The following is a 26,462-nucleotide window of genomic DNA, read 5'->3' on the forward strand; positions in this document are numbered from 1 at the left end:
TGCTGTAAAAATAGTCCCATTGTTTATTAATAATCATAATTTATATAATTCCGTGATGAATAATATGTATGATTAATGATAATAACCATCCCCAGTCTGACCTGCAGAAACTCTCAAATGCCACCAAGCCCCTAACAAGCTGTGTGCCTCTTTCTCTTCCCAATCCCACACCCTCTTTGGACCTCAGCTCCAACCCAGAATTTCTCAAGCGCTGGGGGGGTGAGGGAGTCTGTGGCCCTCCCACTGTTGCCCTGGTAACTCCAGAGCTGCCTCCTCCACCTGCTAACCCCCCTCCCTGGGGACAAGGGTCACTGGGTCACTCTGCCTAGGACTGGACTCTGCGCTGGGAGGAGGAGGACTTGTCATTTAAGTTTTAACTCGAGATTCCCCTGTCGTTGTCTTCCTCAAAGCATCTCTGCTTCCCAGCCTCCAGAGTGGCCTCTGGACCCACTTAGGCTCCCCCTGGAAGCTAGAGGGTGACTGTCATACTGCAAGATGATTAGGGGGTAGTCAGTGTCACACCAACCTTATCAACACAGACATGCATTGGGCACCCCCGACTATGTCGCTATGTTGACCATGTGTCACAGGCCAGTATCTAGAAAGCAATGTCTTTCTGCCTGTCATCTCCAACATCCGGCATGGACGTGCACTGGGCATGGACGGGCACTGGTCAAACCCTCAAACATTTATTAATTTGAACAGTCACCCTACTGGGTAAGCCTCACTGCCTGAACTCCAGCCAGGATCTCCCAGATCTTCCGCAGCCACATCGTGAAGGCATAATAGCACTTACAGTGCTTTATGTGTGATATATATATACTATATATAGCATATAATGTTCTAAGTGCCCTATGGGGTTTCCGCTGGGTTCCCACAGCCACCTCTGCCTCCCCCTCCCTGCCTCTATCGTGACACAGTGTAGTCGACTCTTTGCTGAGTTGACATTCCAGCTAAGAACAAAATCAGCCAACCATTAGCCAGCCCGTAACACGTGCCAAGTGCAATGTAATTCACTGAATCCTCCCAACGACTCTAGGAGGTAAGCTATATGAATGTGTCCATTTTATGGATGGGAAAACTGAGGTTCTGAGAAGTGGCAGCAGTTAGACTTGTCCAAGGTCATGGAGCCAAGATCAGAACTTGAAGCTGTCACATCCAAAATACTGAGAACACAGTTGGTGAGGGGGGCGGGGGTGCAGGTCCAGGAACCCCTATCAAGGCAGCTAAGAGATCCGCCTGAGGACCCTGAATGCTGTTTGAGGTAAGGTACTGAAGTCATGCTCTTTTTTTTTTGAGTCGGAGTCTCGCTTTGTCTCCCAGGCTGGAGTGCAATGGCTCAATCTCAGCTCACTGCAACCTCTGCTTCCTGGGTTCAAGCGATTCGCCTGCCTCAGCCTCCTGAGTCGCTGGGATTACAGGCGTGCGCCACCAAGCCCAGCTAATTTTTGTATTTTTAGTACAGACGGGGTTTCACCATATTGGCCAGGCTGGTCTTGAACTCCTGACCTCAAGTGATCCGCCCACCTCGGCCTCCCAAAGTGCTGGGATTACAGGCGTGAGCCACCGCGCCCGGCCACGAAGTCATGCTTTGCAAAATATCCCAAAGGAAGTCCAGATTCCGTGCTTATAGGTTTGCCCCTGGAGGAGGGCTAAAGTCCCGTGGTCTCCTCTACCACCCCCAAGATGTAATCTCCCTGCCTCTTCCTTGCTGGGGGGGATCGGGTTCCCATTGCTAAGCAACCAGGTTTGTAGTTGGTGAATAATGCAATGGAGGACCTAGAAGGGTGAGGAACCGAACTGGGGTCCCTAGTGTGGGGGGAAGCCCCTTTTCCAAAACTCTTTCCAAACCTCTGAAGCCCCCTCTACCCTTTTAACCTTAAAAAGCTCTCACCCCTCAGCTATGAAAAGACTTCACACACCCCATTCCATCTTGCTTATCTCTAACTAACTCTGGAAGAACAACGTAGGCGGCCCGGGCTTCTGGCCACCCGCAAGAGTTGGTGGCCATTTCATGAAGGAGGTCATCTTTGCAATGTTATTATCTTTCCCAGGCTGGGAGCTTTTAACTTCTGTTGGATCTCAAGCCTTTTCTCCCACCCTGGACACTGAGGGGGTGATTCTAGAGGCAAAACGTGGAACCCAGTGACCCTGACCTTCCCCACTCCCCGCACCACAGCAGTAGCCCCACCCCCTGGCTGGACTTTGGGTTCTCAGCCCTGGCAGCGGAAAATCCCCGAAGAGGAAGGGGCAGGGGGAGCCTATATCTCTCTCCCACCCCATGACTCTTTAGGGAAGGGTGACATTGACGAGCCTATGGGGTTGGCTGGCCACCCCCTCCACTCCTCAGGTCCCCTTAGGAGAGGCCACTGGAGCGCTCAGCTCCCATACAAGGCCAGCATCCCCCATGAGCCCCTCCCAAGGCCCTGCCCACCAGCCCCCCTGACCCCACAGACACTTACATGGGTGTGGCCAGAGACCACACCTGGCTCTGCAGGGCCATCTCTGCCCAGAAGTTCACTTTCTGGTCTCCGAGTTCTGGACCCACCACTCGCTTGCCTGAAGGTGCCCCGGAGGCTGTGACTTGGCTGCCTGGAGTGGGGGGGGCTGCGGGCGGGCACCGGGAGAGCTGGTCCAGCGGGTTTGGGCCAGGGAGGCGGGAGGCACACCAGAGAGGGGGGCTGGGGGCTGGAGGGCAGTTCTGGGGAGGTACTATCAGCTGTCCTGATAAATTATTCACCAGTCTCTGGCCTCTTTGTTGCACTCAGCTGCCTCCCGGAAAACACGCTTTCACACACGCGTGGTCAGGCGTGGGGGTGAGAGTACTGAGTCGGTGACTCCCCCTGCCACCAGAGAATGGCATTTCTACTTGGCACCCCAATCATTTTGTGTCTGACTGCCGGCCAAGACTCACCCACACGAGAGCACCATTGCATAGCACACAGGCTGGAGACTGTTTCATTTTTTTAGAAATGGGGGTCTCGCTCTGTTGCCCAGGCTGAAATGCAGTAGTGTGATCATAGCTCACTGCAGTTTCAGACTCCGGGGCTCAAGCAATCCTCCCGCCTTGGCTTCTTAAAGTGCTGGGATTACAGGTATGAAGCACCACACCTGGCGGAGAACATTTTTTTAAATTACTTTTTGAGGCCAGGTGCGGTGGTGCATGCGTGTAATCCCAGCACTTTGGGAGGCCCAGGTCGGTGGATTACCTGAGGGTGGAGTTCAAGACTGGTGTGACCAACGTGATGAAACCCTGTCTCTGCTAAATACAAAAACAAACAACAACAACAACAACAACAAAAAACTTAGCCGGGCATGGTGGTGCATGCCTGTAATCTCAGCTACTTGGGAGGCTGAGGCAGGAGAATCACTTGAACCCGGGAGGCAGAGGTTGCAGTGAGCTGAGATCGTGCCATTGCACTCCAGCCTGGGCAACAAGAGCAAAACTCTGTCTCAAAAACAAAAAAATCACTTTTTGAGCCGGGCACGGTGGCTCACGCCTGTAATCCCAGCACTTTGGGAGGTCGAGGTGGGCAGATCACAAAGTCAGGAGTTTGAGACCAGCCTGACCAACATGGTGAAAACCCGCCTCTGCTAAATATACAAAATTAGCCAGGTGTGGTGGCACACCTGTAGTCCTAGCTACTCGGGAGGCTGAGGCAGGAGAATCGCTTGTACCCAGGAGGCGGAGCTTGCAGTGAGCTGAGATCGCACCACTGCACTCCAGCCTGGGTGACAGAGTGAGACTCCGTCTCAAAACACACACACACACACACACACACACACACACACACACACACACAAATAGAAAGAAATATAAAAGCAATTGGTGCCAGCTATGGTGGCTCATGCCTGTAATCCCAGCACTTTGGGAGTCCGAGCAGGGCACATCACCTGAGGTCGGGAGTTCAAGACCAGCCTAGCCAACATTGCGAAACCCCCGTGTCTACTAAAAATACAAAAAATTAGCTGGCCATGCACCTGTAATTCCAGTTACTCAGGAGGCTGAGACAGGAGAATCGCTTGAACCTGGGAGGCAGAGGTTGCAGTGAGCTGAGATGGCGTCACTGCACTCCAGCCTGGGCAACAGAGCAAGGCTCCATCTTGAAAAATAATAATAATAATAAAAAGAAGGCTGGGGCCAGCTGCAGTGACTCACGCCTGTAATCCCAGTACTTTGGGAGGCCGAGGCAGGCAGATCTTGAGGTCAGGAGATTGAGACCATCCTCGCTAACATGGTGAAATCCTGTCTCTACTAAAAAATACCAAAAAAAAAAAAAAAAAAAAAAATTACCTGGGCGTGGTGGCAGGCGCCTTTAGTCCCACCTACTTGGGAGGCTGAGGCAGGAGAATGGCGTGAACCCAGGAGGCAGAGCTTGCAGTGAGCCAAGATTGCGCCACTGCACTCCAGCCTGGGCGACAGAGCAAGATTCCATCTCAAAAAAAAAAAAAAAGAAGAAGGCTGGGTGTGGTGGCTCATGCCTGTAATCCCAGCACTTCGGGAGGCCGAGGTGGGTGGATCATGAGGTCAGGAGTTCAAGACCAGCCTGGCCAACATGGTGAAACCCCGTCTCCACTAAATATAGAAAAATAAGCTGGCCACGGTGGTGTGCACCAGTAATCCCAGCTACTCAGGAGGCTGAGGCAGAAGAATTGCTTGAATCCTGGAGGCAGAGGTTGCAGTGAGCCAAGATCGCGCCACTGTACTCCAGCCTGGGTGGCACAGTGAGACTCTTTGTCAAAAAAATAAAATAAAAATAAATAAATAAAAGAATAAAATAAACATAAAAGCAATTGGCGGCAACTGCAATTGAGGGTGAGTTATTGAGAATACCTGGGATGGGGCTAAAGAAAGAGTGCTGCTATAGGCTGGGTTATGAGAGACCACTTCCCTGAAGAAGTGACATTTGAGGAACCAGCCACTTGACTGTCATTTCTTTTTCTTTTGTTTTTTTTTTTTTTAAGACGGAGTCTGGCTCTGTCGCCCAGACTGGAGTGCAGTGGCCGGATCTCAGCTCACTGCAAGCTCCGCCTCCCGGGTTTATGCCATTCTCCTGCCTCAGCCTCCTGAGTAGCTGGGACTACAGGCGCCCGCCACCTCGCCCGGCTAATTTTTTGTATTTTTTAGTAGAGATGGGGTTTCACCGTGTTAGCCAGGATGGTCTCGATCTCCTGACCTCGTGATCCGCCCGTCTCAGCCTCCCAAAGTGCTGGGATTACAGGCTTGAGCCACCGTGCCCGGCCTTGACTGTCATGTCAAGCAGAGAAAACGGCAGTGCAAAGGCCCTGAGGTGGGAATGCAGTTGGGGGAGGGGTTAAGGGAAGTACGAAGCTGAAATGAAGTGACACAAGGGGACAGGGTGAGAAGATGTGACCTGAGAAGTGGGCAGGGCCTGCTGGGGCAAGGTAGAGAATTCATATTTTTATTCTAAATTTAGTGGGAGCCTTTGTTTTATTTTTATTATTATTCTTGTTTTAGAGATGGTGTCTCACTATGTCATCCAGGCTGTTCTTGAACTCCTAGGCTCAAGCGATCCTCCTGCCTCAGCCTCCAGGGTAGCTAGGATTAGAGCAAGCCTCTGTGCGTGGCTTGATGGAAACCTTAGAGAGGGAGGAGGTGGCTGGAACAAGGATGGAGAGAAGTGAATGAATCCAAAATCTGGAGGCGGAGTCAAGAAGTTTGCTGATAAATTGGAGGGTGGCTAAAGGAAAGAAATTAAGGCTGACTCCTGGGGTATTTTTTGGCATGAATAACTGAGTGGGTGAAACTGACACACACGGTGAGGAGGAGTACGGTTGGAAGAACCAAGAATGTGGTTTTGGAAGTGTTCAGTCTGAAATGTCTATTAGACTGGAGACTGCTAGATATGAGTCTAAAGCCTAGGGGAGCAGTCAGAGTTAGAGATATAAATTTGGAAGACATCAGCATAAAGATTAGATATATATTAGATATATATTATATATACATATTATATATATGTATATACTAGAGGTGGAGTCTCACTATGTTGCCCAGGTTGGTCTCAAACTCCTGGCCTCAAGTGATCCTCCTGCCACAGCGTCCCAAAGCACTGGGATTACAGGCGTGAGCCACCAAAACCAGCATAGATTTTTTTTTTTTTTGAGACTGAGTCTCACTCTGTCACCCAGTCTGTAGTGCAGTGGCACGATCTTGGCTCACTGCAACCTCCGCCTCGTAGGTTCAAAGGATTCTCCTGCCTCAGCCTCCTGAGCAGCAGGCCCACGGCATCACACCCAGCAATTTTTTTTTGTATTTTTAGTAGAGACGGGGCTCCACCATGTTGGCCAGGCTGGTCTCGAACTCCTGACCTCAAGTGATCCACCACCTCGGCCTTCCAAAGTGCTGGGATTACAGGCATGAGCCACTGTGCACAGCCCAGCCTAGATGTTTAAAACATGAGATTGAAATTTGTCAGAGCCTGAATCCTGGCAGGAAAGATTGTGCACTTGAGGCTGGGCGTGGTGGCTCACTCCTGTAATCCCAGCACTTTGGGAGGCCGAGGCGAGTGATCACGAGGTTAGGAGTTCAAGACCAGCCTGGCCAAGATGGTGAAACCCTGTCTCTACTAAAAATACAAAAAATTAGCTGGGTGTGATGATGGGTGCCCGTAATCCCAGCTACTTGGGAGGCTGAGGCAGATAATTGCCTGAACCCGGGAGGCAGAGGCTGCAGTGAGCCGAGATTGCACCATTGCACTCCAGGGGCATCAGAGCGAGACTCCTCCAAAAAAAAAAAAAGACTGTGCACTTGAACGCAGTGATTGATGAGAACTTAATAAAGACCCAGTTTATAAAGGTGGAGGGGAAACCATCAAGGCACAGTACCAACACCCTGGGTTAGCAACACCTGGGAACTGTGATACCTCTTTGCCCTGGAGAGAGCTATGTAGAGCTGCTGCCTATAGCAGAGGGACCAATGAGGCTTGGAGGGAGGGGACATGGGGTAAACTTTTTTTTTTTGGAGACAGAGTCTCTGTTGCCCAGGCTGGAGTGCAATGGTGCGATCTCGGCTCACTACAACCTCCATCTCCCAGCTTCAAGGAATTCTCCTGCCTCAGTCTCCCAAGTAGCTCCCAAGTAGGCGGGGCCTGTAGGCGCCCGCCAAGACGCCTGGCTAATTTTTAGTATTTTTAGTAGAAATGGGTTTTCGCCATGTTGGCCAGGCTATTCTTGGACTCCTGACCTCAGGTGGTCCACTTGCCTCCGCCTCTCAAAGCGCTGGGATTTACAGGCATGAACCACCATCCCTGGCCAACTTTTTTTTTTTTTTTTTTTGAGACGGAGTCTCGCTCTGTCGCTCAGGCTGGAGTGCAGTAGCCGGATCTCAGCTCACTGCAAGCTCTGCCTGCCGGGTTTACGCCATTCTCCTGCCTCAGCCTCCCGAGTAGCTGGGACTACAGGCACCCGCCACCTCGCCTGGCTAGTTTTTTGTATTTTTTAGTAGAGACGGGGTTTCACCATGTTAGCCGGGATGGTCTCGACCTCCTGACCTCGTGATCCGCCCGTCTCGGCCTCCCAAAATGCTGGGATTACAGGCTTCAGCCACCGTGCCTGGCCTTTTTTTTTTTTTTGAGACAGAGTCTTACTCTTGCTCAGGCTAGAGTGCAGTGGTGTGATCACAGCTCACTGCAGCCTTGACTTCCCTAGGCTCAGGTGATCCTCCCACCTCAGCCTCCTGAGTAGCTGGGACTGTATGCACACACCACCAACATGCTGCTAATTTTTGCATCTTTTTTGTAGAGATGGGGTCTCACTGCGTTGCCCAAGCTGGTCTTGAACTCCCGGGGCTCAAGCCATCTGCCCGCCTCAGTCTCCCAAAGTGTTGGGATTACAGGTGTGAACCACCGTGCCCAGCTAAACATCTTTTTTAAATGTTATTTTATTTATTTATTTATTTAGAGACAGGGTCTTGCTCTATCACCCAGGCTGGAGTGTGTTGGCATTATTATAGCTCACTGTGGCCTCAAACTCCTAGGCTCAAATGATCCTCCCACCTCAGCCTCCCAAGTACCTGGGACTACAGACAAAAACCACCATAACCAGCTAATTTTAAAAAAGTATGATTTCTCTCTCTCTTCCTTCCTTTCTTTCTTTCTTTCTTTCTTTCTTTCTTTCTTCTTTCTTTTCTTCCTTTCTTTCCTTTCTTTTCCTTCCTTCCTTCCTTCCTTCCTTCCTTCCTTCCTTCCTTCCTTCCTTCCTTCCTTCCTTCCTTCCTTCCTTCTTTCCTTCTTTCTTTCTTTCTTTCTTTCTTTCTTTCTTTCTCGTAGAGACAAGGTCTGCCTATATTACCCAGGCTGGTTTCAAGCAATCCTCCTGCCTCAGCCTCCCAAAGTGTTAAAATTACAGGTGTGAGCCACCGTGCCTGGCTGGGATAAACACCTTGGCTTCAGGCTCCTCTCTTTCATCAGGTGATCCCAATGAAGCCAGAGGGGAAGAAAGGTGAAACAGAAGTCTGAGAAGGGGTGCTAGTGAAGTAGGAGGAAATCAGGAGGGGGTGGTGTGCCCAAAGACCAAGGAGCTAATGAAGAGGAGGACAGGGGATGAAGTCAGTGATTTAATCTGCCAAATGGACATCATAGGTGCCCTTGTCAGAAAAAGCTCCCGGAAGCCGGGCGCGGTGGCTCATACCTGTAATCCCAGTACCTTGGGAGGCTGAGGTGGACGGATCACAAGGTCAGGAGTTCGAGACCAGCCTGGCCAACATGGTGAAACCTCGTCTCTACTAAAAATACAAAAAAATTAGCTGGGCGTGGTGGCACACACCTGTAGTCCCAGCTATTCCGGAGGCTGAGACAGGAGAATCGCTTGAACTCGGGAGGCGGAGGTTGTAGTGAGCTAAGATCACGCCACTGCACTCCAGCCTGGGTGACAGAGTGAGACTTCGGCTCAAAAAAAAAAAAAAAAAAAAAAAAAGTTCCCGGGAATGGGAGCCAAGAACCCAGCCCAGTTGGCGTGGCTGGAGGAAGGACCAGGAGGTGATATAGTGGGGAAGGTCCTATGGAGACAACTTTTTCCCAGAAGTATACCGCTTTTATTTTTATATTTATTTATTTATTCATTTATTTGAGACAGAGTTTTGCTCTTATTGTCCACGCTGGAGTGCAGTGGCGCGATTTTGGCTCACTGTAACCTCCACCTCCCAAGTTCAAGTGATTCTCTCATCTCAGCTTCGCGAGTAGCTGGGATTACAGGTGCCCGCCACCACACCTGGCTAATTTGTTTTTGTATTTTTAGTAGAGACGGGGTTTGGCCATGCTGGCCAGGCTGTTTTCCAACTCCTGACCTCAGGTGATCCTCCCGCCTCGGCCTCCCAAAGTGCTGGAATCACCGGCATGAGCCTCCGTGCCCGGCCGGTAATGTATTTTTCCTTCTAGTCACCCCAGAATGGTGGCGTTGGGGGCAGGTTCTGGGAAGAGTCTGCTTCCATTAGGGGGAAAGTGGAAAATGTCCCCAGGGGAGGGTGGCCCGCTCAGGGGCATCGATCCTGCCCTTGAACCGCATGATCCAGCCCCATCTGCTCTCTCCCCCTACCCTAAACGCCTCCTGTTTCCTGTCTGGGCCTCCCCGGGCGCCCGGGCCCAAGGTGACCGCCTTTCAACCGCAACCGCTAAGCTGCGCCTGGGGCGCGCTGTGTCTGTCTCTTCCTCCTCCCTCAATCCGGGAGTGCCCTTGGCCGCGGACACCTCCCGGATTTTTCCGGGAGGAGAGGGGAAGCCGCTTCTCGGCTTGGCGGGGGGCAGTGGCGCGCGGCTGGGAACCTCGCTGAGCCCAAGCACTGGTAGGGAGACCCCAGCGCGCAGTAAGGCGGCTCCTGGCGCCCCCTCGGGCCGGTGCTGTGCGCTGCAAGGCTGGATCGGAGGGAGGGCCCAGGGGTCTGAGGCTCGCTGCCCGCTGTCTGGCACCGACTGGGCGGGGCTGCCCGGGTCCCGAAAAGACGGCTTCGGGGGACACCTCACCAATGGGCTAGTGGTTCAGAACCCCAGTCCGACGCGCTACTGGGCCCAGTCTCCTGGACGATGACGGGGACATGGCTCTGAAAAAGTGCCAGGGTATGCTCAGTAGAACACAGCACCCAGAGCGGCCCCCCAGAGAGCGGGGCCGGGTCTAGGGAAGCCCTCTTCCAAGAAGTCCTGTGCCCTGAGGTGACTGGGCGCGCTAGCTGATGAAACTGACTGCCCCACCGAGGCGCCCCTGTCCCGAGGGCGGGGCCAGGGCGGGGCCGGAGTCCTCCTGGCAGGTGCCGGGGGCGGTGCCCGGCCCTGCCCCCGGGGGCCGTTCCCTGAGGCCAGAGGCAGGTCAGAGAAGCGGCCGGTGCGGGCGACGCCTTGGAACCCACGGGCGGCCACTGCCGCCACAGGTGCCTCACAGGGCCCTCTGTCCTCGCTCTGGGCATCAAAACCCCGGTTGGGAACTAAGGCTTCCGAGCTGCTTCAAACCCTGGACACCAAGGCCCTCACCGGCCGGAGAACGAAACCCTGGGGTCGTCTGAAGAGGGGGGCCACAAGCCCCCAGGGCCAGACGACGAAGCCCCAGAGCTGCTGCGGAGCTGAACACCGAGGTCCCCAAGCCCTCCGCAAAGGACGTGGAGATCCTCGAGCAAGAGAGCGAAGTCCTCGAGCCATCAGTCGAGCAGAACGCAGAGCGCCCCGGGCTGTCCACAGCTGCGGGTTTTGAGAGTCCTGAGCCAGGCAGAGACGACCCTGGGCCGTCCGAAGCGCAAAGGGTGGAGGTCCAGGGGCAGCGTCCCCCTCCAGGCCCTGAGACCTCCTCCTCCAGGTCAGGCTCGGAAGCCCCCCACCTGCGTTTTCCGCCGTGCCCCAAGGCTCCCCAGCGTCTCCCGGAGGAGCTGTTCATGGAGACGCCCATCGAGCGCGAAATCCGCCGCAGCTGCGAACGCGAGGAGAGCCTGCGCCGGAGCCGGGGCCTGAGCCCGGGCCGCGCGGGCCGCGAACTCGTCGAGCTGCGCGTGCGGCCGGTGCTCAACCTGCCGGGTCCTGGCCCCGCGCTCCCGCGCGCCCTGGAGCGGGCGCGGGCGGGCGCGCAGATGCAGCGGGACATCGAGCGGGAGGCCCACCGGCAGGCGGCGCTGGCGCGCCCCGCGGCCCCCGAGCCGCGCGCCGGGTCGCCGCCGCAGCCGCTGGGCGAACTCAAGCGCTTCTTCGAGGCCGCAGCGGGGAGCGGCTCCTCGGCGGGGGCAGGGGGCGGCGCGGGCCCGCAGAGGCTGCCAGAACCCGGGGGACGGCCGCGCTCTGCCGTGCAGGGCGGGTGCCCGGTGCTGGGCAGCTCCCCGCCGCCTTTCACTCCGTCACTGCTGGAGCAGGAGGTGCGCGCGGTGCGCGAGCGCGAGCAGGAGCTGCAGCGCCAGCGGCGCAGCGTCTATGGCACCGCGGAGTTCAAGGAGCCTACGCCGAGCCTCACCGGTAAGCCGCAGGCGTAGCAACGCCGGGGACCCCCAGGGTTCCAGCCGTCCCCACTGACTGCCCAACTTCAGTGGCCTCTCCTTTGGCCCTCCGGTTCTCGGGGTCTCTCTCCAAGCTCTCAAACTCCTGGGACCCCCTCTCAACTTTGTGTCTTGCCTACCCCTTCTGGAGCTCCATTACTCGCTGTGATCCACCCCTCCACCCGGAGTGATGGACTCTCTGATCCACACCACGCAGACTGCGCGGGGGTGGGGGCATTCCAGATGTCTTCCTTTTTGTCGGGTTCCAGGGAACCCTGACTGGATTCTGGCACTCCTGGGTCCTCCCTCTGAATTTTCGGGCTCCTGCTTCTCCGTTCTGGGTTCACCTCCCTCCTCCCTCGGGTTCCTGGGTGCCTGGAGTTGAATGGAGGCTTTCATGGGGGGAGGGCGGAGGGTGAACGCCTGTGTGTGTTTAAGGGGTGCGGCCGGCCTCTTTCATCCTGGCTGCCGCCCGCTGGTGAGCTGAGTGCTCCTTCCCCCGCAGCGAGCAGGGGCGACGGAAAGTTGGCGGTGATGTGGCCCCCCCCGCAGAAAGGCCTCGGAGAACGGCCTGGAGCAGGTGGGAGCCCCCTTACCCGTGTGCCTCTAGCCCTTGTCGCTCCCCCCACCCCTCCCGTGCTAGGACGCTGGGGGGGGGAAAGGTACATCACCCCTGGAAGGCCACTCTGGTCAGAACTCAGTCTGGGACGCATCCCCGGGGTAAAGAGAAGACAGTGGTCTTGGGGCACAAATCGCCACCCTGAGCCTGGGTGCGGTGCGCAGGTCCCTGAGGCCGGTCTTCCTTCTGGCCCTCTGTCCCCAGGAGGAGCGCAAACCTTGAGGTTTGAGCAGGCTGGGACCCCCGGCCGGAAGTAACGTGCGTGTCAGAGGAACAGGGCGGGGTGCGTCTAGTAAAAGGCCTGGAGACGGGCCGGCCCTCTGCATTGGGGAAGATGAAATCGACTTGACTTTGTGAAATTGACCAGCCCCCTCTATGAAACTTACAGTCCCCCATTGGGAAACTGACCACCACCCACAACTCCGCCAGTGAAACTGCCCAGCCCTTCTCTGCCAAGCAAACTGAACTACTCTCTCCCTTGACTGTTAAGAGGGCCGGAGTTACCGCCGCGGCTGCCCCACTACCCCCACCCCCAATAAAGCCTCTTCTTTCAGGGCACTGCAGCCTATTTTTTTCTGGGTCCTCTTCGTCTGGGGTGGGGCGGGAGCACGGCGGGCCGAGGGAGGCCCGAGAAAACCCCAAGAGGTGCGGGCCAGAATGCGGGAATGCGCCCTTACCGCCCTGTTCTGGGGCTGCCCGCCTCCCCCACACGACCAGACAAGGCCTGGCCCAGGTCCTACCGCCCCCTGGCGGCTCGAGCGCAAAATGTGGCGCGTGGACCGAGTTCACACCCTCTTGTTTCCAGGCTTCCTCCTCAACATTTATTGGTGCTAACGGTGTGCCCTGCGCTGGGCACTGGCTAGACAGAGGTGATAAGAGGCTGTTCCTACCCTGGGAACGTAAACAATAGCTACTAAAAAAAAAAAAACAGGTGGTGAGGGTTCAGGCTTCTCAACATCATTGGTTCCTAATGATCACTGTTCTTCTTGACCTCACGGTCCCCACTATGAGGCGTGCTCATTCGCGGTGTTGGGGCAAGAGTTTCTGCTTTCCAAAAGTATCTGTGGCTGGGCGAGGTGGCTCACGCCTGTAATACCAGCACTTTGGGAGGCTGAGGTGGGTGGATCATTTGAGGCCAGGAATTCGAGACGAGCCTGGCCAACACGGTGAAACCCCGTCTCTACTAAAAATACAAAATATTAGCCGGGTGTGGTGGTGCATGTCTGTAATCCAGCTACTCAGGAGGCTGAGGCATGAGAATCACTTGAACCCGGGAGGCAGAGGTTGCAGTGAGCCAAGAACGGGCCACTGCACTCCAGCCTGGGTGACACAGTGAGACTCTGCCTCAAAAAAATAAAAAAGGCAACTGAAACCTAGCTTTTAAAAGAGAAATCTGCATGTTTATGATTGTGACTAGGAAAAACTTTTTTTTTTCTAGGCAGGGTGCTAAAAAAAACTTAAAGTTGTGCGGGAGGAGAGGAAGGAAGGAAGGTGGCAAGCAACACCTGTTTGCAATAGGGCCTGTGGCTGTCAATTTGCAAGCTCTGGTTAATGTCTCTCCCCTGGATGGGGGTTCAAGAGGGTGCGTGAACACCCTAAATTGTCTCTAAAACTGTATCTGTGCAGTTAACATTCTGGGACTAGTTTTACAGTGTCTTAGAAGTGCACTGAGGGCCAGGCGAGGTGGCTCACTGCTGTAATCCCAGCACTTTGGGAGGCTGAGGCAGGTGGATCACGAGGTCAGGAGATCGAGACCATCCTGGCTAATATGGTGAAACACCTTCTCTACTAAAAATACAAAAAAAAACACAAATAGCCGGGCATGGTGGTGGGTGCCTGTAGTCCCAGCTACTCGGGAGGCTGAGGCAGGAGAATGGCTTGAACCCAGAAGGCGGAGCTTGTAGTGAGCCGAGATTGCGCCACTGCACTCTAGCCTGGGCGACAGAACGAGACTCCATCTCAAAAAAAAAAAAAAAAAAAAAAAGACGTGCACTGAGGACCAGATGCGGTGGCTCATGCCTGTAATTCCAGCACTTTGGGAGGCCAAGGCAGGAGGATTGCTTGATCCCAGGAGTTCAAGACCAGCTTGGGCAACATAGTGAGACACTGCCCCCCTACCCCATCTCTACAAAAAATTAACCAGGTGTGGTGGCATGTGCCTGTGGTCCCAGCTACTCTGGAAGTTTAGCAGGAGATCGCCTGAGCCTGGGAGGTTGAGGCTACAGTGAGCTATGATTGAGCCACTGCACTCCAGCCTGGGTAACAGTGAGATCTGTAATCAAAGGAAAAAAAAAATTCACTAAGACCAGAAAAGGGGAGACCCAGGAAGTTTAAATTTAAAAATGTTTTCAGTTTTGGAGACAGGGTCTTGCTCTGTCACACAGGCTGCAGTGCAGTGGCATGATCACAGCTCATTGTAACCTGGATCTCCTGGGCTCAAGTGATCCTCCTACCTCAGCCTCCTGAGTAGCTGGGACTACAGGTGTGAACCACCACATCCACCCCAGGAACATTTTAGAATCGCTGTTTAAACCTTGGCTCTTGAGATCATGGCACTGCACTCTAGCTTGGGTGACACAGTTAAACTCTGTCTTTAAAACAAACAAACAAACAAACAAAAAAACCAAAAAAAAACTCTTGGCTCTGTCCAACTCTGTATCTTATACAGGGGCATCAAATGTCTAGTGAAATCCGTATGCATAAAATACAGAGAGGTCATGCTGATACAGGGCTGCATCCAAGAGCAGCTCAGCCCATGAAGGGCTCATCAGCCGACCCCATCGTCAGCCCAGTGACCCCATCCTCAGCATACTTCACTGTGACTGTGGGAGCTATGTGGAGAAAGGCAGGAGAGAGCCTGAGAAGGTGGGAAATGGAAACACCTAGAGGCTGGTCTTAATTTCCAGCAGGGGAGCCAAGAACTAAGTATGTCATGAGTGGACGGGGCCCGGGTGCACTGCGCCCGGCCTAATTTTTGTGTTTTTAGCGGAGATGGGTTTTCACCATGTTGGCCAGGCTGGTCTCGAACTCCTGATCTCAGGTGATCCACCCACCCTGGCCTCTCAAAGTGCTGTGATTACAGGGAAGCATGTGGGACAGCCTCAAGGGGTTTAGTGGAGGGGCATTTAAGAAAATGATGTCAACCAGCCGTGGTGGCTCACACCTGTAATCCCAGCACTTTGGGAGGCTGAGGTGGGATAATTGCTTGAGTCCGGGAGTTCAAGACCAGCCTGGGCAATATAGCAAGAAAAAATCTCTACCAAAAAAAGAGAGAGAGAGAGAAAAAAAAAGTACTTTCTTGGGTCTCATCCCAGACTTAGGCTGATGATCAGACTCTCCATGTGATTCTGATGCACACTAGGAAGTTTGAGAATCAAGGGTGTAGAAAGCTGCTGAGCAACAGGACCCAGGAAACAAAGCTTGTTTCCTTCCCCTTCCAGTACTGTACTGTCACCACCCACCCGAAACCCTGTCTTAAGCAGACAGTGGATTTGACTTAAAGGAGACAGTCTAGAGCTGCTTGTGGCTAGTCTGAATTGAAATATGTTGGAAATGTGAAATACTACGTTTTCTTTTTTCTGATTTTTTTTTTTTTTTTTTGACACAGAGTCTCGCTGTTGTTGCCCAGGCTGGAGTATAATGGCATGATCTCGGCTCACTGCAACTTCCGCCTCCTGGGCTCAAGCAGTTCTCCTGCCTCAGCCTCCAGAGTAGCTGGGATTACCAGCGCCCGCCACCAGGCCTGGCTAATTTTTGTATTTTTAGTAGAGATGGGGTTTCACTATGTTGGCCAGGGTGGTCTCAAACTCCTGACCTCATGATCTGCCTGCCTCAGCCTCCCAAAGTGCTGGGATTACAGGTATGAGCCACTGCGCCCGGCTTTTTTTTTTTTTTTTTTTCTTTAAGATGGAGTCTCGCTCTGTCGCCCAGGCCAGAGTACAGTGGTGCGATCTCGGCTCACTGAAACCTCCACCTACCAGATTTAAGCGAGTCTCCTGGCTCAGCCTCTTGAGTAGCTGGGATCACAGGCGCCCACCACCACACCCACCTTTTTTTTTTGTATTTTGAATAGAAACCGGGTTTTGCCGTGTTGGCCAGGCTGGTCTTGAACTTGTAACCTCAAGTGACCCACCTGTCTCGGCCTCCCAAAGTGCTGGGATTATAGGCATGAGCCACCATGTCACGCCAAGATTTCTAAGACAGTACAAAAAAGGAAAATACCTCAGTTTTTTTACATGGATTATACATTGAAATAATATTTTGGGTATAACAGGTTAAATAAAATATCACGAAAATGAATCTAACCTCTTAATTTTTTTATGTGGTTACTAGAAAATTTGAAATTACATACGTGATTTGCGTTTGCAACTCACTTGATATTTCCATTGGACCCCACAAGGCTAAAGAATCTTAAAGGCCGGGCATGGTGGCTCACGCCTGTAATCCCAGCACTTTGAGAGGCCTAGGTGGGAGGATAGCTTGAAGCCAGGAGTTCAAGACCAGCCTGGTCAACATAGCGAGACCCCTTCTCTACAATAATAATAATAAAATAGGGGCATCGATGCTGCCTATACTCCCAGCTGCTTAGGAGGCTGAAGTGGGAGGATCACTTGAACCCAGGAGTTAGAGGTTCCAGGATCGCGCCACTGCACTCCAGCCTGGGTGACAGAGCAAGACCCTTCCCTTCCCGCAAAAAATCTTAGAGCCACAGGAAAACTCACAGGGCCTCCCTCAAAGCAGTATCAGGGAGCATCAGGATTTCCTTGATGTCATTCAGACCACAGCTGTGGACTAAAAACATCCTTGATGCAGTCAGAAATTGTCACCAGAAATACACATGGAAGAGCAATAGTGGCCGGGCACCGTGGCTCACGCCTGTAATCCCAACACTTTGGGAGGCCAAGGAGGGCGGATCACGAGGTCAGAGACCATCCTGGTTAACACGGTGAAACCCCATCTCTACTAAAAAAAAAAAAAAAAAAAAAAAAAAATCAGCCGGGCGTGGCGGCGTGCGCCTGTAGTCCGAGCTGCTGGGGAGGCTGAGGCAACAGAATGGCGTGAGCTCCGGGAGACGGAGCTTGCAGTGAGCCCAGATTAGGCCACTGTACTCCAGCCTGAGCGACAGAACGAGACTCCGTCTCAAAAAAAAAAAAAAAAAAAAGGCAGAGCTCTGGGTGCTGGGGGGAAGGGGAACCAAAAGGGCTCTCCTTGGATTAAAAGGGGATAACCAGCGGCTGAGTGACACCTGGCTCAGGAGGACACCCTTCCCCTTGCAACGTGCCACAAGTACCCGGTTCGGGTCCAAGGTTCGCCACTTGCTCGCCGGAGCTTTGAGCGGGTGAGTTCATTTCCCTCAGCCAGGGTCTCCTCTCCAGTCCGAGGTTGGAGAGAGGCTAAGAGATCCTAAGCTTGGATTCCATAGGGTTCTCCCACCTTGTCCGCACCCTGGATACCCCGAGAAAGACGACGACCTGTCTGGCAAGTACCAAAAGCTGGAAGAGAAAAAGAAAGTCTAACTCGGGCCCTTCGGAAACTGATCGAGGGCACTTTTCTGGGGCACGTCGGGAAAAGTAGTCTTTTACACTACAAAGAAATAACTTCCGGGTCAAAATATGGGGGTGGGCGTAGCCCTAAGTCTCTTCCTCCAGTGGGCGTTGAATTTCCCCGCTACCCTAAACTTACAGTTTTCTGGGTTCCGGTTGTTGACCGGCACCATTTCCCTTTTTGCTTCATTTCTGCCTGTGCGCATGCGCCAAACTCTCGTCCGCCTATTGGCGAATTTCAGATTTCTTTCAAAAGACTACATTTCCCAGAAGGCCACGCGAGTGGGCGGGGAAATGCCCCCGGAGGAGGGGCGCGGCGTTCGCAGCGGACACTGAGCCTGTGACCTCTTTCTTTCTTTTATTTAACACAAAACTGACGTGTCCGCATTCACGGCCCCACGGCCAGGCCGGACTCGGTGCAGACAGGTCAGCTCGGCCTGGCCCTTTGGAAGGCGAGGCCAGGCTGCACTGAGAGAATGAGTGAGCCCCTCCCCTGCCCCCTCTTCTGGAGTTTGGAACTGTCAAGTTCCAGCTCCTACCCCCTTTCCCAGGTTCAAGACCCCTGCGCTGCCCACCCCGCGGGCCCGGCTGCGCTCGGAGGCCGGGCCTGGCCTGCCTGGCCCGTGAGGATCTGCACCAGCAGGTCGGTGGCCAGCATGGGCGTGGGCTCCTCGAAGCCGATGGTCAGCAGCTGCTGGTAGTCCCCAAGCGGCTGCGGGCACAAAATCCTGGGGTGGGGGGGCCAGGGATAGACAGGCCTGGACTTGAGTGCCCTCTGCCCCTCGGGAGTCTCTCCCTTTAAGTGAGATGCGTCAGCTGAAAGAGGCTTTGTTTCAGCTGCCGGTGGGAAAAACCCTCGGGGGAAACTTGTTTCCTTGTTGATCAGAAACTTAGTAATGGCTCCTAGAGGCTGAATAACTGGTCCTGACCTGTCCAATCGCATTGCTAGCTGTGTGTCCTTGGGCAGGTAACAACTTCTCTGAGCACCCTGTTTTCTTTGTTACATGGGGCCAATAGCATAGATCTCGATGGGTTGTTACTGGGGTCTGCATGAAGTGCTTTTCAGGGCACAATAAAATACTATCATTACTAAGGGAAGCAGTGTTTGGGAAGGTGGATTATCTTTGGTGGGGTTCTGCCTCCCAATCTAGCGCTTGGTCTAGCGCCCAAGCCCACGTTGCTATTGCCCTAGCTCCTACCATGAATAAAGGTCATCCTCGGCTGGTCCTAGGGGCACCCATCGGCCGATGGACCACAGCTTCTGGATCTGCGGGCACGAATTGGCTGGACTCTGGCCTGTGTCTTCCCAAGTATCTCGATAGCACAGGAAGTAGCTGGGAGGGGAGGGAGCTGTAATTAGAAGTGATCAATTTCCTAGCTTCTTCTGTTGAGGGCTTTAATTTTGGAGGTGAAGTGGGAACTCATCAGAAGTTGCCCTGAAGTTCTCAGGTAGGAATGTGACTCTAAGGCCTTTTCTCCCTGCCAGCCTCCTTTTAAGATGAGAACTTTTATTTTGGTGGGAGGGTGGGTTTTAAGAAAATAGAGGTAGCCTTTCAAAAGCCTTTAGTTTCCTGGTTCACTTTTTTTAAAGAGACAGATTATTGCTCCCACTCAGGGTAGAGTGCAGTGGCAAAATCACAGCTCACTGTAGCCTTGAACTCCTGGGCTCAAGTGATCTTCCTGCCTGAGCCTCCCAAGTAGCTGGGACTACAGACGCCAGCCATCACGCCTGGCGAATTTGTTGTTGAGACAGGGTCTTGCCATCTTGCCCAGGTGATCTCAAACTCTTGGGCTCAACTGATCCTCCTGCCTCAGCCTCCCAAAGTGTTAGGATTACAGGCGTGAACCATGGCACCGGGCCCTGGCTCACTTTTCACTTTGATGGTGACAGTTTGGAGGGCCATATTGGCATTCGTCATAGAAAGGGGAGGACTTTGATTTGGGTAAGAGGACTTACTAATCCACAAGGGAATCTTGTTCCCGACCAGGGGCCTCTGGGGTGGCTTCCAGGTGCCAGCGCATCTTCTTATAGAGGTAGCGGGGAAAGCGGCTGGCAGTGTAGGCGGTTGGAGCACAGTATCTGAAGATGGAGATCTCATGGGACAGGCTGATGGAGAACCTCCCGCAAAAGAAACAGGAGATGCTGGCAGGACATGAGAGAATGGAGGGGTGAAGCTGGGCCTTGGACTCCTTCATCCCCCCCATCTGAATCTCCTACCATTTTACCTGAGGGGGTTTGTCTCCTCCAGGTCCACGAACCCAAAGGAAGCGTACATGAGGACCAGCTGTTCCAGGCGCAGGGTCAGCTGTTGGGAGATCTCTAACAGCTGCATACAGGATGGATACAGTGAGATCAGCTGGCCTGAGAGGAGTGGGCCTCCCCCTCCACCATCCCCGCAGGCTCGGAGCTGCGAGAAGAAAGGGGCGTGGGGTCTAAGAAACCTCCACACACCCCCTTTCGGACCAGCTCCTGCAGGGGTCCATAGATGTGGGGTACGCTTCTCGCGGCTGCCTCCAGGTACAGGAAGTAGGGCTCACACATCTGTAAGAAGGTGGGCATGGCCTTGGCCAGCTGCTCCTTCTGTACTTGGTCTCTGCTGAAGGAAGAAGGGGGCCTTTGGCTGCAATCCCTCACAATCCCTCCCCACTCCCCCATTTTCCCCCATTCTACTCAACCCCAACCTGGATCCCTGGCTTTGACCCCTGTTAGAAAAGCCCCCAGTTTCAGGTCTTTTCTGAACATCTTTCTGGTTCACCTGCATCAAACCCATTTGGAACACTTGTTAAAAGTGCTGACACCTGAGTCTCACATCGCCACTTAGGACCCAGAGCTTCCTTAAGGGGCTGGGCGCAGTGGCTCACTCCTGCAATCCCAGAGGTTTGGGAGGCTGGGGCTGGAGGATTGCTTGAGGCCAGGAGTTCCAGACAAGCCTGGGCAACGTAGCAAGACCCCGTCTCTACACAAAAAATAATTAGCTGGGCATGGTGGCACCTATAGTCCCAGTTACTCAGGAGGTGGAAGTGGGAAGATTGCTTGAGACCAGGAGTTTGAGGCTGCAGTGAGCTATGACTGACTGCCCCACTGCACTCCAGCTTGGGCGATAGGGCAAGACCCTGTCTCATTAGAAAACCAGCTTTATGAGAATCCCTTGAACCTGGGAGGTGGAGGTTGCAGTGAGCTGAGTTCGCCCCGACTGCACTCCAGCCTTGGTGACAGAGCGAGACTCCATCTCAAAAAAACACAAAACAAAACAAAAAAAAACCAACCTTGGCTGAGTGCGGTGGCTCACGCCTGTAATGCCAACACTTTGGGAGGCCGAGGCGGGTGGATCACAAGGTCAGGAGTTCAAGACCAGCCTGGCCAAGATGGTGAAACCCCGAATCTACTACAAAAAAAAAAAAAAAAAAAAAATTAGCCGGGCAACACGTGTTGGCGGGTGCTTGTAATCCCAGCTACTCGGGAGGCTGAGCAGAGAATTGCTTCAATCCAGCCGACGGAGGTTGCAGTGAGCCGAGATTGCACCACTGCACTCCAGCATGGGCAACAGAGTGAGACTCCGTCTCAAAAACAAGCAAAATCCAACCCAGCCTCCTAGGAGATACCAATGGACACTGAAATTGGAGAGTCACAAGGAAACCTGGTGTGTGAATCACATGATCCTTTGGAGTCTCAAACTGATGTCCTACAGGCCAAGTTTGGCTCAGGTGGGTCTTGTTTAGTTGGCACAGGGTTCAAAATCTAAGACAGCACTTAAAAACTGGGAGAAAAAGTCCTAGAGACTTGACAACCCCAGGCCCACACTGCCAGGACAGTAATAGCAGCAGTGCCCTACCCTCAATTCTACAGTCCTCCTCACTCTCTTAAACTGGATTCTGATATGCTAGCCTCTTCCACTGCCTCCCTCTGGCTCCTAGCGCTTGTCATTTTGCAACCCTGGCATGTGTCACCCATCCTGTCGCCTCCCCTCCAAGTCTCCTTACCCATGGGGACCTGGGACCCTGTCCAGCATCACCTGTAAAGCAAGTAGCTCTGGAAATCATCCGCCTTCTTGAGCAGGTAGCGCAGCTGTTGGGTGATGGGGCTGAACAAAATGTCCAGGGATAGGCGGGGAGGTGCTGGCCCAGGCCCGGGGACCAGAGGTTCGGGGGAAGGCCTGGAGGCCGGGGCCTCAGCCAACTGCCCCTCGGCATCTTCAGGGTCCGGCTCAGGTGGGTTCCCAGGCCTGCTAGGGGGTGTCGACCAGGAGGGGTCTCCGCAGGGCGGCGTCCCAGGTTCCAAGGCATCTGGAGGCGGTGTTTCTCCAGGGTCCAGGGGGAGCGACCCCTCGAACCACTGCTCCGTAGCCATGGTAGGGCCAGAGGCGGGGGGGTGGGGGGACCTGAGCTCTTTAAGCTTCTGCTGCTGCTCACGTTGGCCGCGGGTTCGACCCCGCCCCGGGAGCCTCCGACTGGCCCCTGCCTTGACCTCTTCACCGGAGCCGCGCCGCCGCGCCGGGGGCGGGAGAGTTCGCCTCTTTTGAATTTCAACACGCGGGAGGGGCGCGCCGCTCCAGTCCGCGCGCCCGCGGCCCCCTACCCCTGCACACGGGCCGCACGCGCTCCGGGAACCTGGCGGTGGGGAGGAGGGACCTGCCTAGGGAGGTGACCTCTGGCCGTGTCCTGGGGGTGTGGCTAGGGCCGGGACCTTTATCTCTCGAGGTGGATTCCTAGAGTGGAGGGGTCTCCAAACGTGTCTCCAACACCTCAACCCGGCACAGGTTTTTGGAATGAGGCTGCCCAGGCCCCAGCCCCTCACTCCCAGAACCCTGGGGTTTTTTTTTGTTGTTAATTTTTTTTTTTTTTTAATTTAAAATTTTTAGAGATGGGGACCTCTCTATGTTGCCCAGATTGGTTTCAAACTCCTGGACTCAAGCGATCCTCCCGTCTCGGCCTCCTGAAGTGCCCAGTGTGTTTTTTTTAAAAAAAAACAAAAAACAAACAAAAAATCTCTAATGGAGTTGAGAAACTGCCTTAGAACTTAGTAGGGACTTTGGATGTAGTAGCTCTGACGACTACTACTAACAATAAAATAAATAAATCTGAAAAAATCTTCAGGCTGGTCTTGGTGGCTCATGTCTGTAATTCTGACAGGTTAGGAGGCTGAGACGGGAGAACTGCTTGAAGCCAGGAATTCAAGACCAGCCTAAGCAACATAGCAGGACCCTGTCTATACAAAAAATAAAATGTTCGTTGGGTGTTGTCTGAGGCATGAGAATCACTTGTACCCAAGAGTTCGAGGCTGTCACCAGTTATGATTGCACCACTGCACTCTAGGCTGGGTGACAGAGCAAGACTCTGTCTTGAAACAAACAAAATCTTCACTTGGAAATCTTCTCATGATCTCATCTGATGGCCCAGAAGGAATTTTGTTGTTTTAATGAAGAAGACCATGAGGTCTGGAGAGCCTACTATGGTCCTAGAACAGATTCCTGCCCCCAATATTTGTAGCAGATTCTTTGCAGTAGACAAAGGCTGACAGGTTTATAGTTTTTAATGCACGTTATGTCAAATACTCTATATTTAAAGACTCGGAGTGAAGAATTCAGACAGGTGTCAGATGCCACCCTGTGTGATCCCGAGCAGACAGTATCTCTGTGCCGGGCCAGCTGCCTCTTCTGTAAGGTGGGATTTTATGAGTTGTCTTATGGGGACTTGGGGAGGACAGGTGAGAAAATGCTTATAAACCCAAGGATTTAACTGCCAACCATTCAACAATATTTGAGGCCAGGCATGGTGGCTCACGCTTGTAATCCCAGGCAGGAAGAGAGAATCGCTTGCAGCTGAGAGTTTGAGGCTAACCTGGCCAACAAAGTGAGACCCTCATCTCCACAAAAAAAAAAATTTTTTTGAGACAGTCTCACTGTCGCCCAGGCTGGAGTGCAGCGCGTGATCTTGGCTCACTGCAAGCTCCGCCTCCCAGGTGAAAACAATTCTCTGCCTCAGCTTCCCAAGTAGCTGCGATAACAGGCGCCCACCACTACGCCCAGCTAAGTTTTTTTTTTTTTTTTTTGTATTTTTAGTAGAGACAGGGTTTCACCATTTTGGCCAGGCTGATCTTGAACTCCTGACCTCGTGATCCACCTGCCTCAGCCTCCCAAAGTGCTGGGATTACAGGTGTGAGCCATCACGCCCAGACAAAAATTTTTAAAAATTAGCTGGGCATGGCAGAGTGCACCTGTAGTCCCAGCTGCTCCGGAGGCTGAGGTGGGAGGATCACTTGAGCCCAGGAGTTTGAGGCTACAATTATGCTAGCACCACTGCACTCCAGCCTGGGTGATAGAATGAAACCATCTCTAAAAGGAAAACAAAAATTCAGCACCTGCTCTGTGCCTAGCTCAGTTCTGGGACATGGGGAGATTACAGAGGAAAAAAACCCCAAAGATTCCCACCTTTCTGCAGCAATTATTGTTATAGGCAGCTATAATTCATTGTTTCCGTTTTTCTCTCTCTCCAAATGATTCTGTCCTAACCAGAGGCTCTTTAATGCCCTCTCCCCGCCCCATTCATAAAACGGACTCCGTGGTTCTTTTTTTTCCCCTTTTCCTTTTTTTAAAATTTTATTTAAAAAACCTTCGGTGCAATATTAAAAAGCAATACAGCCAGCTCGAGCGACAATCAACAGAAAGAAAAGAGGCAGGAGAGGAAAGGCCCGAGGAACCCCAACCCAGCTAGTCCCCTAGGGGCTGGAAGCCAGGGGCAGACTGAGAAGGGGGGCATGGGTGGTAGGGGAGGGAGGAAAGACCACCCACCAAAATAAACAGGCAGATCCAAACATTTATACAGGAAACATCTGGCTGAACGGAAGAGGATCTTGGGGAGATGAGAAGCCCCCCACATTTCATTTTTTTTTTTTTCCTAAAATGTCCTGGGCTGGGTGGGGAGGGTCAGCCACCTGGGGTTTAAGGAGCAATTCCCTCCCCACACCGACGTGCTGAGGGGCAGATGTGTAAGAGAGAGAGAGAGACACAAGGGGCAGAGATGAGGACAAGAGGGTGCCCTCCTCCCTGGAATCTGTTATGAGGGCTGAGGGTGTCCCCGTCCAGCTCCTGGACTCTGGGGGGTCTTGGGTGAGATGGGGGCCGGAATGGGTTGGGGCAGGGGTGAGGCTGGGCGCTCAGCCTAAGAAGCCATCGGGGTCATCATCCTCAAAGTGGCCTTGCTGAAGCACCTTGATGTGGTGCTCATAGATTTTCAGGGCTGGCCCGAGGCGGATGGACAGGCCGGTGAGCACATCTGTACGCTGCATAAGCAGCAAAGATTTGCCATCAATTTCCTGGGTGGGACAGGGACAAAAAGAGAGAGCGAGCCGGGGTTAGGGCACATCCCAGAGCGCCCCTCTTTGTCTGTCAGTGTGTAGCCCTGGGCTGGGAACTCACCTGTTCTTGGAAAGCTGTCGCCTGCTCCGGGAAGCCAGCCTCGGTAAAATATTCCACAACATCCATCACCGTCCATTCCACGGGATCAGACGGCTTCTCTTTGCGCCCGGGACTGCATCAAAACAGACGGGCACCAGTGAACACGGGTGTCCCTCCGGCTGTGCCACACACCTGGGCAGCACTCCCATGTCTCCAACACCCCAACTTACGGACAGCCAAAAGGGGTCCCGTCGGCCCCAGGTAGGGCTGGTTTGCCTGGGGGCAAAGGCACGGGGGACGGAGAGTCTGGCCCGGTGGCAACAGAAGCTGGGAAAGAAAAAAAAACACCTGCCTTTGGCTTTGTTTTCGGGCTGAGTTCCTCCCCACCTAGGACTTTCCTCCACCCAGAGGAGTCCTTACCTGTTCCCCCCTCCTTGTTCATGCCTGCCATGGAGAACACCTGGCGGGTGCCGCTGCCCGGGGCTGGCCCCCGCCCTTCATCCTGGCCCTGGTGCGGTCCGCAGGGCGTCCACTCCTTGACCCTCTCCTTGGCACTCTGAGGTCCCCGCTCGCCGTTAAGCTGGTGGTGCTGGGCACCTGCAGGACGGTCACTCTCGGGCACTTCAGAGCCCTCTGACACATCATCTTCATCATCTTCATCGTCATCATCATCATCTTCCTCCTCTTTTTCAAGCACTCGCTCTTCTCCACCTCTCTGGGACCGAGGAGAGAAACATGCAAGATTAATAGCTGTTCTAATCTCTGACCCTGCCTGTGGCATACGGGCGGTGGTGAGGAGGGCCCGATTCCACCTTTAAGAACAATACGGACTAACTTTTACGCATTCACTCCGTGCCAGGCTCTGTGTTAACTAAAGCCCTCGACAACCGAATCTCACTAAACTCGCTCAACAACCCCAAGGGGTCGCTACTGTTATTAAACCGCGTTTACAGCGGAGGAAACTGAGGCTCCGGGAGATTCAAGCGTTTGCCAAGGTCACCACGCACCCAGCCCGCAGCAAACGCGCGTAAAGCCCCAGTCACCCGCCACCCAGTTCCTCCCGGGACTCGCACCCCCGCCACCAACTTCGCCGGCACCTGCCCACCGCGCGGCGCCCCCGCTCCCCGGCGCGCTCACCTTGCTCCGAGACTGGCGGGCGCTGGCGGCCGGCGGCGCTCGTCCGGGCCTGTCCCCGCGGGGCAGCGCAAGCGCTCCGAGACGGGTGCGCTCCAGGCGGCCTCGCGCCGCCGCCTCCTCCTCCAGCAGCCCCTGCACGCGGCCGCGGGTTAGGCGACCGCCGGCGCCGCCGCTGCCCCCGAGGTAGCGCACGACTTCCCGCAGGCTCACGGGCCGCGCCGCGCCGCCGGCCCGCGCCGCGCCCCCCTCAGGCGGCGGCTGTGGCTGCGGCGGCGGCGGCTGCTGCTGCTGTGGCGGCGCCGGCGGCT

The 26,462-nt window shown here is 54.0% G+C and overlaps 3 protein-coding genes across 3 annotated transcripts in view; 1 reads left to right on the forward strand and 2 right to left on the reverse strand.

Annotated features, from left to right (window-relative positions):
* Nucleotides 1-10,342: 10,342 nt before the first annotated feature.
* Nucleotides 10,343-12,375, forward strand: MISP3 (MISP family member 3). Its single transcript, XM_025368154.1, is given in 4 exon segments — nt 10,343-11,441; nt 11,967-12,001; nt 12,003-12,041; nt 12,285-12,375. Coding segments are annotated over 4 exon segments (660 nt in total). The 5' UTR covers nt 10,343-10,873; the 3' UTR covers nt 12,303-12,375.
* A 5,599-nt stretch (nt 12,376-17,974) lies between these two features.
* C19H19orf67 (chromosome 19 C19orf67 homolog) lies at nt 17,975-22,147 on the reverse strand. The gene is made up of 6 exons (XM_025367223.1): nt 21,637-22,147; nt 20,076-20,220; nt 19,850-19,950; nt 19,581-19,766; nt 18,823-18,957; nt 17,975-18,351 (listed from the first exon to the last, which is right to left on the reverse strand). The coding sequence occupies exons 1-6, from the start codon at nt 21,969-21,971 to the stop codon at nt 18,177-18,179; spliced, it is 1,077 nt and encodes a 358-aa protein (XP_025223008.1). The 5' UTR covers nt 21,972-22,147; the 3' UTR covers nt 17,975-18,176.
* A 2,050-nt stretch (nt 22,148-24,197) lies between these two features.
* The window catches only part of SAMD1 (sterile alpha motif domain containing 1), a 3,098-nt gene continuing 833 nt past the window's right edge, over nt 24,198-26,462 (reverse strand). Inside the window, exons 2-6 of the mRNA XM_025367938.1 lie at nt 26,155-26,460; nt 25,438-25,732; nt 25,248-25,344; nt 25,039-25,150; nt 24,198-24,935 (exon numbers count right to left, since the gene is read on the reverse strand). Of these exons, the coding sequence (XP_025223723.1) occupies nt 24,777-24,935; nt 25,039-25,150; nt 25,248-25,344; nt 25,438-25,732; nt 26,155-26,460 (969 nt within the window). The 3' untranslated portion in view covers nt 24,198-24,776. The remainder of the gene's footprint in view (nt 24,936-25,038; nt 25,151-25,247; nt 25,345-25,437; nt 25,733-26,154; nt 26,461-26,462) is intronic.

This window comes from Theropithecus gelada, chromosome 19, assembly GCF_003255815.1.
Source record: "Theropithecus gelada isolate Dixy chromosome 19, Tgel_1.0, whole genome shotgun sequence".
NCBI classification, from domain to species: domain Eukaryota; kingdom Metazoa; phylum Chordata; class Mammalia; order Primates; family Cercopithecidae; genus Theropithecus; species Theropithecus gelada.

Bases quoted from the DNA above. Each gene is read 5' to 3' on its own strand.
- C19H19orf67 (XM_025367223.1), bottom strand. From the start codon at position 21,971: ATGGCTACGGAGCAGTGGTTCGAGGGGTCGCTCCCCCTGGACCCTGGA. The intron at 19,951-20,075 runs GTGTGTGGAGGT...TCCTGTATGCAG, and splicing joins AGGAGCTGGTCCGAAAGGGG to CTGTTAGAGATCTCCCAACA. The intron at 18,958-19,580 runs GTAAGTCCTCTT...CTCCCCTCCCAG, and splicing joins CAAGATTCCCTTGTGGATTA to CTACTTCCTGTGCTATCGAG.